At 39.4% G+C, this 12,536-nt stretch overlaps 1 protein-coding gene across 1 annotated transcript in view; it reads right to left on the reverse strand.

Annotated features, from left to right (window-relative positions):
• ALMS1 (ALMS1 centrosome and basal body associated protein) overlaps positions 1-12,536 on the reverse strand; it is a gene marked incomplete at its 5' end in the record, with an annotated part of 157,221 nt that overhangs the window by 14,468 nt on the left and 130,217 nt on the right. The window contains 5 exons of the mRNA XM_081069627.1: positions 2,537-2,600; positions 3,539-3,722; positions 4,471-4,700; positions 5,062-5,265; positions 6,299-6,419. Coding sequence (XP_080925753.1) covers positions 2,537-2,600; positions 3,539-3,722; positions 4,471-4,700; positions 5,062-5,265; positions 6,299-6,419 — 803 coding nt within the window. The remainder of the gene's footprint in view (positions 1-2,536; positions 2,601-3,538; positions 3,723-4,470; positions 4,701-5,061; positions 5,266-6,298; positions 6,420-12,536) is intronic.

Genomic DNA, 12,536 nt, shown 5'->3' on the forward strand with positions numbered 1-12,536 from the left:
GCCTGGCACATACATTAAGAAATGAATGAAGTAATTTCTCTTGAAGGACACACTGGAAGAAATGTGTCCAGTTAAAAGAGTCAAGTTCTCTCTTCTCCAAATCCTTTCTTCTCACCAGAAACTTTTAAACATCTTTGGCAGAGGTAGGCAATGAGTGAAGATGATGAGTAACACAGAGATCCAGAGGTACTGGACGGGGAGCTCTCTCCCCTGCTCTGGCCCTGGCTTGCTGGGCTATCTCCTCTCTCTGGGTTGCAGTTTCCTAACAAATAAGGGTGGACGAGATGATCTCTAAGATCCCATTCAACTCCATGATTCTCAGATGGAAGTGGATGGCTTCCTTGAAAAGGGGTCATACCATGTCAGATGGGTCCTAGATTTAGCAGGGTGATCAGTTCATAAGTTAAGTAATTGTCTAATCACTATGTTGTACATCTGAAACGAATATAATATTGTATGTCAACTGGAATTTAAAAAAAAGGGGGGGGCCATACCAGAAATAAAATTGAATAGAAGCAATCTAATGAAATGGTGTCAATTTAAAACCTGAGTCTCTTCCCAGAGATGGGTACATATCCATTTCTACAACTATGTTTAGGTTTTAAAGCCCTGACACCTTACAGAAGGTACCTGCCATTCTTCCTGCAGGCAGCCCTCATGGTCCCTCACGGCCAGAGCTCCTTACCGCGGTGAGAGTGTAATCAGCTGCCACAGAGTGAACACTGTAATTTCCCCTAATTCAATTTTGCGACAGAATGAAGAAATGGTTTTCATACTTTTTTGGACTTAGGACTCCTTTATACGCCTAAAAACTAAGGCCCATTTTGGTCAATGTGAATTTTATACATCCATACTTACTGTATTAGAAATTAAAACTAAATATTTTAAAAGTCTAAGTATTGGGAGGTACTCAAGCTCATAATGGTAAATACGAGTTTCCTAGAATTCTATTCTTTGCTTGAAAGCTCAAATTTTCTCTTTGGCAACAAATACCCTCAGCTGTTTTCCCTGAAGTGACAGATTCATTTCTTCATTTTTCAAGAAAATGCTTGTCATATACCCATGTCAGAATTATCAGTTTTATCTGTCATTCTTTCAAGTAAAACCTATGTACTATGAGGCAGCTAGTTCAGCTTGCCCCACAAACCCTAGCGGAAGTGCTCTTCCTGGAGTCAATCATCGATTTGGACCCGCAGCAGGAGTGCTGTGTGTACTTCCGATACAGCATTGGTAGGGGCTCTAAAGAACCCATGGCCTACCAGGCCAGCACAGATTGGTGCCACTGTCTCAAACAGTGTTAAGGCACCAGCAGTTTTACCTCTCCCCCCATTACTTCCACATCAGTGCAAATGTCAACACAGTGAAAAAGGCACAGAACATCCTGGTATTATTTTGAGATTCATTTTGACCTGGCAAATCCCCTGAAAGGGTCCCAGCAACTTCTAGAGGTCTGCGTCCACACTTGGAGGGCCACTTGATTAAAGCATCCCTCTGAATTACATCTAAGGAAAGGGTTTACTAAATGGCAAGTAAAAACAAAATTTCAAGAGGAATGCGTTAATTACCTAAGATAAACTTTTTTCAAGCCTATGCTGACTATAAAACTGTTCTTATTTAAGGAGGTAGCTAATGAACCCCTAAAAGGTAACTCTTAGTTATTGCATGGCATTCTTATGATCAATATACGCATATCTCTAATTAATTAATTAATAGCTAATGCATACAATAGCATAAAATTCAAAAAGTGTAAAAAGGCAAAAAATTAGTCTCTTCTCCTACCTCTGAACTCTAGTCACTCAGTTCTTTTCCCTAAAGGCAACCACTACTTACAGTTTTTTGTGCTTCCTTCCAGAGATATTCTATGCATATAAAGTGCCGTATTTTGCCACGTATAATGTGCTCCCGTGTATAATGCGCACCCATGTTTTTGGCCGAAACTTTCAAGGAAACAGAACTAATATTACTCATGTATAATGAGCAACCTTATTTTCCCCTCACAAATTTGGGCAAAAAAGTATGCATTATACACGGCAAAATACGGTACTTGCATCTGTATAAGCATAAGTATTTCTTTTTAAAGACTATAAATAGTAGCAGTATACACATGCTTCTGAAACCTGATTTCTATTTTAAGCTTAACTTAATGTGTCTTAGAGAGTATTCCATTATTTCTCACTGTATTGGATAAACGCCTAGAAATGGGATTGCCTAGAGAAAGGGTAAGGCCCCACATAAATATTTAATTCCAAATATTCTTTGTTTACATTTAGGTTTCTAATAAAGACCAGTCTGACTAAGTCATGAAAATGAGTGGGGATTCTTTGTATCTTTGTACACAAGTCATCCATACCATAATCTGCTACTTCGTTTTCTTTTCTTTTTTAGAGCCATATGTGAGAAACTACTTTCCCAACTAATTTTCTTATAATGTTTTAACTTGAGCAGAATGCCTTTATTCTGGGGGCAAGCCAGAGCTCTTGGCCACTTGGTGGCCTGTTTTGTGATTTTGTAATTACTCTTATTCTTTTGGCCTTACCGTTTGGACCTCTGAACCATTTCCTTCTTGCCAATAGGCCTGTCCTTCTGGGCCGCCAGGAAGCCTAAGCAAGAGAAGAGGGGGATCTCAGTGGATAGTGAGTTAAGGAAGGCTGTGGTGTGCAGGAGCTGTGAGCGGGAGTTGCCAGGACTTTGTGCTGCTCCCGGGAACTGACAGTGATGGGTGGTCAGCGATGGCCAAGGCCAAGGTCAGGGTTAGACTATGGTGACTGTGACAGCAGCCTGCCTCCTGAAGACACAACACTCCGTGGCACAGACTCGAGAGTGTAAACTGAAACACCACCAGTTTATAGGTAAGGTGGTGATGAAAGCATTAAGTAATACTTTCTAGTTTTCACAGCTTTCATATATTATTTTATTGAGCTATTACACCTAGCATAATTGTTAAGAGCACAGATGCTGCAATCAGCCTCCCTGGGTTAAAAATACCAGCTTATTAGGTGTGTAATCTTGGGCATGGTACTTAATCTCTCTTTGCCTCAGTTTCCTCACCTGTAAAATAGAGATATTAATAATATCTACCTCAGAGAGGTGTTGTAAGCATTAAACGAGAACAGTATCTGGGTAAAACATAAGGGCTACATAACTATTATTAGTAGTATTATTATTTCTATTACCACAACTATTAATATTATTATTACCAATATTACTGCTACCCTATGAGGTAGGTAAGCCTGGAATCAGCCCTATCTTTAAAGAAAAAAACATTATACTATTTTTGGAACTAACTTGCTCAGACACAGAGCTGGTTTACAAAAACACCCTTCTCACTGCACATTCTCGTATTTAAGATTCGGTGACAGAGCAAGAGTAACTGGGCTTATTTGGATCACAAAAGTGCTGATTGCTAGCTAAGGAGATGTGAATCTCAGCAAGCAAAAAGTCACTTTCTGTCCACATAACGCCCAGCATTGAGCAGTGCTCCCAACCAAGAAGCAGATCTTGCCTTCTCTACCCAGTAAGAAGAAAGTGAACAGTGTACCTGTCTTAGGCAGCGGGCATATAGGGTGCCGGTAGCCCTGCCATCCTCTCACAGTGTTGAACAGTGCCTCCCGCTCACTCTGTAACGTGTTCTGCAGCTTCCTCTCCTGGACTATTAACTTGAGGCGTTTTATCCGCTCCCCAGAGCGGGAGATGAAGTCAGGTCTGTGAAGCTGCAGTGACTCCTGAGAAGGAGAAAAAGTGCACATCCTCACATTTACAATGCTAACTGCTGTCCAAGGGCCTAGAGAAACAGTACTTGACTGACAGATTTGGAGAGTGTGTTTCTAGAGATATTTTCTACTCTCTAGAAAATATCTTGAGTTGAAGAATAATCTAACAACTCTCTGTGGGGGAAAGCACCATAACGGAAATCAGAGGGATCAAAGAAACGCCTTTGGAGTAAGCCAAGAACTAAGATTGTGGCAATTACAACTCTCCCAAATATCAATGGGATTGACATTTGGTCCATTGTGCCCCTTTAAATATCCCTTCAAACAAATACATCGCTAAATAACGTTTCCTTTCCTTTAGCTCCAAGGGACACATAAAGAGACTTGGACCTTTTAAACCCTGTGTTAAACAGAAATAGGAGTTACATAAATGGAGTAACAATAGAAGGCTGAGGCAAGCACGAGGCCTCCACAGCTCTCCACATGCAGGTGTCTATGAACCCAAGCAGCCCCATCACAACATCCTCCCTCTATGACCTTGTCCCCAGATACTGAGGGTGCTGCATGATTTAAAATGGTTGACAGAGTAAGGCAGCCTTTGGTTAATGACGAGACTGAGGATAGATGAACTACAGAGGTGCTAGAAACGAGGGTCACAGGACCGTACTTCAAAAGACCCTGTCACAGACTTAACTTCCTTCTATCCGGCCCTTTCTTCGCCCTTAAACAGAGGGCTAAAATGAACTCAACGGAACTGTACCTGTAGGGTCACTCTGACAAATGGCTTCAGCGGGCCCCTGCCTGGGCCTGCAGGTGACCCGTGGTTGTCCACGTGCTGGCCCTGCCAGTTCTGTTCCCGTAATGGCTCCCTCCAGGGCTTCGTGTTGGTTACTGGTGCAAACCAGGAGATACCGGGGCCATAAAGCTTGGGCAGGTTTTCCTTCTTAGGACCAAACTTCACATTTTCCACGGGAACAAACCATGAAACTCCTATAGAAAATATTTTTAAGAAAAAAGAGTTTTCCTTTTTCTTATCAGAGACACATGCATAATATGGGCTGTCAGCAGACTCAGCAGTCAGAGGTCACCATGATGCTCAGGAGTCTGCTTAACTGCAGGTAGGACTGTAATTATAGTGCTAGATACTCTGAAAAAATACGCTATATATATATATATATATATATATATATATATATATATATATATATATATATATATATATATAGCCATGATGGTGCTGGGGGAAGGTGGGGGTCACAATAGAGTCACTTAGAAACAAAGAATCTTAGCATTGCAAGAGGCTTGAAATTCACTACTTTTTCTGCTACAAAACCAAGCATTAGAAACTGACCTTCACAACAACTCTGCTTGTTCTTCTTTAACTTTTTGTCTTTAAGGTAACTGGTAAGAAGTCTTTTCTCTTCTATTTTTCCTTCTGACCAAGATGTCACATCACTGTCCTCTTCCACTCTAGTCTCGCTAGAACTTGGAGTTGGGAAAGTCATCCCAACATCTCGAGTGTGTTTTTTGACACCATTTACAATCTCCAAGTTCCCTGAGGGGAAAGATCACAGATGTCTCTGAGAGCAGCCTTGAAAGAAATTTAGTTGGCAGATGTATTCAAGTCAGCACATGAAAATTTTTTAAGTCTTCAAAAACGCAGGTTTCTGCCTTTGCTGGGTGGGTTGGGGGTATGCAAGGGAGAGAGAAGAAGAGAGGAAAGGTTGGGGGAAGAAGAGGGCATTTCTAAGTCAGTTTAGATACTAGAGGGAAAGAACTACCAATATAGATTTCAATGGGTAAACGATTTCAGTTCTGATCCCAAGAAAAACAGTAAGTGTTTGTGGTCCTACTGGCAGTTGCACAGGTAAGGAAGAAGTTGACAGATATAAAGACAAAACTTGAGGGGGAAACAAATTAAGGGGGAAGTTTATTTTTGTTTTATAAAATCAAAAGCTATAGAAAGGCATAAAATGGGAAGCTTCCTTCCCACTCTTGTTCTCCATTCACTCAGTTTATAACCCCATGATTTCAGAGAATTTTTTTGCACACAGTCAAGCAATTCCTTTCCTTCCTTTATTTTTTAAATACATGCAGTTGCACGCTGTTTTGGACCTTGCTTTTTCTTTCTAATTATATATCTTGGAGATCTTGCCATATCAATAGAGAGAGAGAGCTTCATCATTCTATGTAGGATTTCATTATATGGATATACAATGATTTATTTAACCTAAATAAATTCCAAAAGTAAACGTGCTGGGTGAAAGTAATTTTGATAGAAACTGTTAAATTGCCAGTCCTAGGGGTTGTACTTCCAATTTACATTCCTACTAGATAGGTACTTATACTCCTACTAGATGGTATACTCCCAATAGGTAATCTTATATATATGTAGTACCTATTTCCTTACATTCTTGCCCACAAACTTGCTATTAAACTTACATTTTTTTTTTTTGCCAATCTGATAGGTGAAAAATGGTATTTGAGTATAGCTTTAATCTTCGTTTATTATGAGTGAGGTTGAGTATCTTATCATGCTTAAGAGCTACTTCTATTTCAATGGAAAGGTTTAAATTCAAGTAATTTACCTGCTTGCACGCCCTTGTTTAACATATGTACATTCTGGTTGTTGTAAAGGGTAGAGCTCGAGCTCCAAAAACTACTGGTAGAAGATGAAATAGAGTCAGAAGAAATCATATGGTTTGCCACCTAGAAAACACAAGAGATCCTGTTATCATTACCTGCAGTCAATGGCACAATTATACACAGGATAAAGAAACATATGAAGTCACCAAGAAGAGCCCTTTCTAATCCAATTCAAATTATTGAGATACAGTTTCCAGGAAGCTTGTGACAAGGTGAACATGGTGCCACATAATCTGTGATAGGAAGGAGAACGCTGCTGTAGTCGGTTAAGGGCCTGAACTATCTCCAGAAGGTAAGACCACAAACAAACAAACAAATAACGAACCAACCAACCAAACAAAAACAACCTGGGTATATTCCTAGGACTTGAAAAAGCTCTGAAGAGGATGCTAACCAAAAATTAGCTTGGTGGGTTTTCAGAATGAAATTCTGACGACACCCACATAAAATTTTGACGCGAGCAAGAGGGTTGGGGGTAATTAAAGAGAGTGACGAGCTGCAGAGTGGTTCCTAATAAGATCTGACTCAGGTACTTACACAGGATAAATGCCAACGCGCTGAAAGGCCCATGAGAAGTCCTGAATGAGTGGAGTATTGCAAAATCCATTCAAGAGCCTAAAAGGCCTTTTTAGGTAAGTTCAGAGCAAGTAGAGTAATGAATGGGAAGTTCATGAATTGAAGTTGATGCTGGAATATTAGTGGAGGACAAAAATATTAACAAAATCTAGCTGAACAAATCCAGTATAAAACAGTATTTCTTAAACTTGTGTATCTTGACAGTCTTCTAGGGGAAGGGCCTGACCTGGAATGGAACCTCATAGGGCATCTGCATTTTGAATAAATGTCAGGCGCTCACCTCCTTAAGTTTGGTTGAGGTGAATGGAAGCCCAAGTCAGGAAAGGGAACTGAGAGTATCCGCCCCCCTGAACTAGGCAAACTATATCCTGGGGCCTCCGGGAAACTGCAACAGAATCTTCGAAGAGAAGAGCTATGTTAGATGTCTGGGGACAGGAAATGTTTTAATTTTCAAAAAGATAAACATTGCAAACTGGCGGGTTTCACTTTGACAACCTGAAAATTTCTAGAATGGGTCACCAATCTGATTATTTGAAGCACTTGGGGGTCAAAGAACAGACTAGCAAATTTCAGCCAGGACTCAGTGAGGCAGGCAGAACAAACCCTGCCAGGCTAGCTTGTTTTTCCTAATAGATATGGTCACTAACCAGCAAACCAATGTGTAGTAGAGTACTAGATTTCAATAGAATGACCAACTTCTCATGACATCTTTGAGGGCAAGATGGAGTTCTATGGATTGATTGTTAACATAAGTTGGTAGAACCACAACTGGTTGAAACACTCCTACCTAAATATTATTGTCAACACAGTGAGAGGCCTTTACTGTGTGCTGTACCTTGCATTCAACGACAAATATTTACTAAGCGCCTACTGTGTGCCAATCACTTGGTTTGCTCTGGCTATTCCTTCTTAACATACATCTGGGAGGGCCTAAATGGCTGTCAGAATCCCCAATAATAACAGAAATGATGGGCCAGATCAAACAAAGGGTAAGTGTAAAGTCCCACACATTAGGCGGCAGGAATGGCAGCAACTTTGATGCAGTAGAAAAAGCTCTGGGTCTGGAGTCCGAGACCTAAGCCAATCTCAGATCTTCCCAGCTTCCTCAGATCTTTACTTGCTCTCTCTACTTGAGCAAGCCATAACCTCTCTATGCTACTTTCCTCATCTAGAAAAGGGAACACCAACATTTCTGAAATTACAGAAGTGTTAGAAAGAACAAATGATTTAGACTATGAACAGTAAAAAAGTTAATATAAAACTATGAGTTTACTATTGTTGAAAAAAATAAAAATGTATGAGTACAGAAAGGGTGGTGAAGATGTGACTGACCAGCAATACACTACACTTCTGCAGCTGTTAAAAAAGAAAAAAGAGGGGCGAGGAGGAAGGGAAAAGCACTACAGGTACTGAAATGGGCTGATTTTCAAGATAGGTTGTGAAGTACAAAAAGCAAATATGCTGCCATTTTCGTGAAAAGGGGTAGAAAACACATGCAGGTATTTGCTTTTTAACATATAAAATACCTGTGAATGAAAAGAACTCAGATTGGAAAGGGAGAAGTTAAACTTTTTATTTGCAGATGACATGATCCTACCTGTAGAAAATATGAAGGAATCCATAAAGAGGTACTAGAACTAATAAGTTTAGTCAGCTTGCAGAATATAAGATCAGTAAGATAAAAAATCGATTGTGTTTCTACATTGTAGCAATGAGCAATCTGAAATAAAATTCAGGAAACAAGTCCATTCATAATATCATCAAATAAAATATTTAAGAATAAATTTAATAGAAGTGCAAGGCTTGCACTCTGAAAACTACAAAACATTGATGGGAGAAATTAAAGACCTAAATAAATAGTGAGCTATTCTACATATGTAATTTAAAAATGGGTAACATTTGAATAGACATTTCACCAAAGAGATATATGAGTGGCCAATAAGCACATGAAAAGATGTTCAATACCATCAGTCATTAGGGAAATGCAAATCAAAATCACAATGAGATATTACTTCATACCTACTAGAGTATCTAACATAAAAAAGATGGAGAATACTAATGTTGACAAGGAAGCGGAGAAATTGAAACCTTCACATATTGTTGGTGGGAATGGAAAATGGTACAGGCACTTTGGAAAACATTCTGGCATTTCCTTAAATAATTAAATATAAACTTAACATACTACCTAGCAAGTCCAGTGGTAGGTATAGACTCAAAATAAATGAAAACATGTCCACACAAAGATGTTTACACAAATGTTCACAGCACATTATACTATCTAAAAGATTAAACAATCCGAATGTCAACTGGTAATTGGATAAAGAAAACGTGGTATAGCCATACAATGGAATACTAATCACCCATCAAAAGGAACTACTGATGCATGTTATAACATGGAGGAACCTTGAAAATATCATGCTAAGCCAAAGAAGACAGATACCAGAGACTACTTATTATGATTATATTTATATGAAATATCCAGAAAAGGCAGAAGACAGGTTAGAGGTTATCTGGGGCTGTCATGCAGATTGATTGTAAACAGGTACAAGGGACTTTTTTGGGATGACAGAAATGTTCTAAAACTGGATTGTGGTAATGACTGCACAACTCTGTAAATTTATTAAAAATAATTGTACACTTGAAATGGATGAATTTTATGGTATGTAATTTAAACTTCAAAAAAGCTGTTAAAAAATCTCTATAAAGTTATACATGAATGACTCTGGAAAGGAGATCTGGGTACCTGGGGGAACAGGAGTGGGATGAACACTCTTTATCAAATGCTTTTATACATTTTTAATTTTGTGCCATGTGATGGTATTGTCAGTTTAAGAAATGAGAATAGACAAAACGAAACTTAAGAGTGTGGCAATTAAAGTCTAATGGCTCTGGTGAGTTACACAGGAGTAAGACATGTTAGGCTATGGAAACATGTTCTAACCACAGGAAGGAACATGACATATCTGCTGTCAACACGCTCTCACCATTTGAAGTACAGCATGCTGAGTTTAGAGAGACAGGTTTAAAAACAGGATTTTGACAAACTTAATGGACCCAGGAATGAGAGGGGAGGAGAAAGCATGACCCGAGAGGAATGGTTCAAAGAATGAAGACCTGAAAGAAAAAAAACACTTAAGGGAAGGAAGTGGAGATCCAAATTGTAGAGGATCAGACCTATTTTCTGGGCCTTCAGAGAGCAGAACTGGGACACAGAGCCAGGAAATGGAACACAGGCCAATTTTGGATCTTTGTAAGACACAACCTTTGATGATAACTGATGTCTTAGACAAATGGCATGGGCTGCCATGAGCAGGGCGTGGTGGAACTGTTGAAGCAAAGGCTGGAACACCCTCTGGTACAGGAGCAGCACAAGTGTTGATGGTCCTTTCCAAGCCCGAGTCTGCGAAGTTCCTGCACTTCCAGAGTACACACCCAGTAAGGGAGTGCCCCACTGGTGTGAATGCACACCTTACACCTGATTAAGGGAGGAGCCTTGGTGTGTGCGTTTTCATTTCTAGTTCCAGTCTCTCTTGGATTAATTCCTACCTAGGAAAAGGTAAATATTTAAAAATAGAAAATAGTCTAAAAATAAATTACCTCTCAACAAAATATATTTAGTGAGCCCTATAGAATGGTGAAAATAAAAAGGACATACAAGTGTTTTCAAGTATGTGGAGAAACTGGAACCCTCATACATTGCTGTGGGAATGCAAAATGGTGACAATACTTTGGATAACGGTCTAGTAGTTCCTCAAATGGTTAACATAGTTATATATGATCCAGCATATATCCACTTCTAGGTATATGCACAAAAGAAATGAAAACATATGTCCACACAAAAACTTGTACATGAATGTTCACAGCAGCTTTGTTAATAATAGCCAAAAAGTGGAAGAAATCCAATTTCCATGAATAAAATATATTTATACAATGGAAAAATATTATTTGGTCATAGTGGTTGAATAAGTGAAATATATTTATACAATGGAAAAATATTATTTGGTCATAAAAAAGAATGAATACGTTACAATGTAGATGAACCTTGAAAACATTACGTGAAAGAAGTCAGTCATAAAGGATCACATAATGTATGGTTCCATTTACATGAAATGCCCAGAATTAAAAAATCTGTAGGCAGAAAGCAGATTAGTAACCACGGGCAGGGACAGGGGCAGGGGTGGGAGGATGGGGGAAATGAGGAGTGACTGCTAATGTGTATAGGGTGCTTTTCGGGGGTGTTGAAAGTTTTAAAATTAGTTTGGGATGGTGGTTGCACAACTCGGTGCCTATACTAGAACTCACTAAACTATATAAATAGGTGAATTTTATGGTATGTGAAAGATCTTAAGCTGTAAAAATGTATCTATTCATGTATGCAAACTGAAATATATGTAGGTTACGAAGCCTTATTTGGAGGAAACAAGCTTCTCATGCTTTGTGGTCCTGCATCTCCTGTGTTACTGCGTCAGGGATACCAGCACAATGGTGGGTGATCAACAATGTCACTTTCACATAATAAAGAATAAACAGTCCTAACAACACTGTGGGTACTGGATGTTGTAGGTATGATAAAACACTAAACACACTCTATGGCTAGAGGCAAGTGCGCCGTCAGCATCATGCAATCACTCCATGTTGACTTCCCCAGATTCCCAATGTCACAATGCACAGGCCTGCACTGTGTCTGACCATTTGTGCTGAGAACCGAGCATGGGACAGGACCTCATGTTTGCCGAACTCATTTAGATGCTGTTGGTAAACCACAACCGTCCACTTCCCTTGGTCCATGGGAGAGACTCAGGCATCTCCTCTAACCATCTCATCATCCTTCAGGGCCTGGGTGTGGATCAGCCCACTCAGTTCTCTGCAATGGGGCTTTCACATAAAGATTTAAGGGACTACATGTCAACTGACATTATCAGCTACCACGGTTTAAGCTTTCTGTTGTAGAGCGTCTTGGAAGGAGGTGCATGCTGGCTGGCTGCTTCTGCTTTAATTTCTATATTTATGAAAGCAAACTCACCTGCTGATGCCTTATTCCACACTGGGAAAAGAAAGTAACTACCATAATCTCAGAGATGCTTTGGCTTTTTGTACCACTTTTTTAGTTTAACTAAAATCTAGGTGAGACTCATTCCCATATTTATTCATTAGAGACACCATCAGATAGACCCAGAAAAAAAAAAAGCTTTTCAATTAAAAATTTACTTTTAGGTGTGAATAGGAAAACATATCCAATACAGGAGAAACGAGTATCCAATACACGTTTTCTTACGTGACCCTATATGGCTGTTCTTCACGTAGAGATTGTTATTGCTGACCTGGCAGTCAGGTGCCTGCGGGGATATGCTTTTCAGTTCTCCCAGAGGAATGGGTTTATGCTAACTCATTTATAATCACTCACGTTTAGGACCAGAGACACATGTTGATAAGACAGTCAAAATTAGAAAGACAGACTATGGCATCAGAGACATTCTTTTCTTGTGAAAAGTTTTTAGTTATGTGTAGATCAAACTGGCAACTGTAGTTTCAGTAATAAAACTTACTAACCAGGAAAGGGTGACACAATCACGTGTCTGTCCAATAAATAATATTTTAACTCCT

Source organism: Rhinolophus hipposideros, assembly GCF_964194185.1.
Source record: "Rhinolophus hipposideros genome assembly, chromosome: 12".
Taxonomy (NCBI): Eukaryota; Metazoa; Chordata; class Mammalia; order Chiroptera; family Rhinolophidae; genus Rhinolophus; species Rhinolophus hipposideros.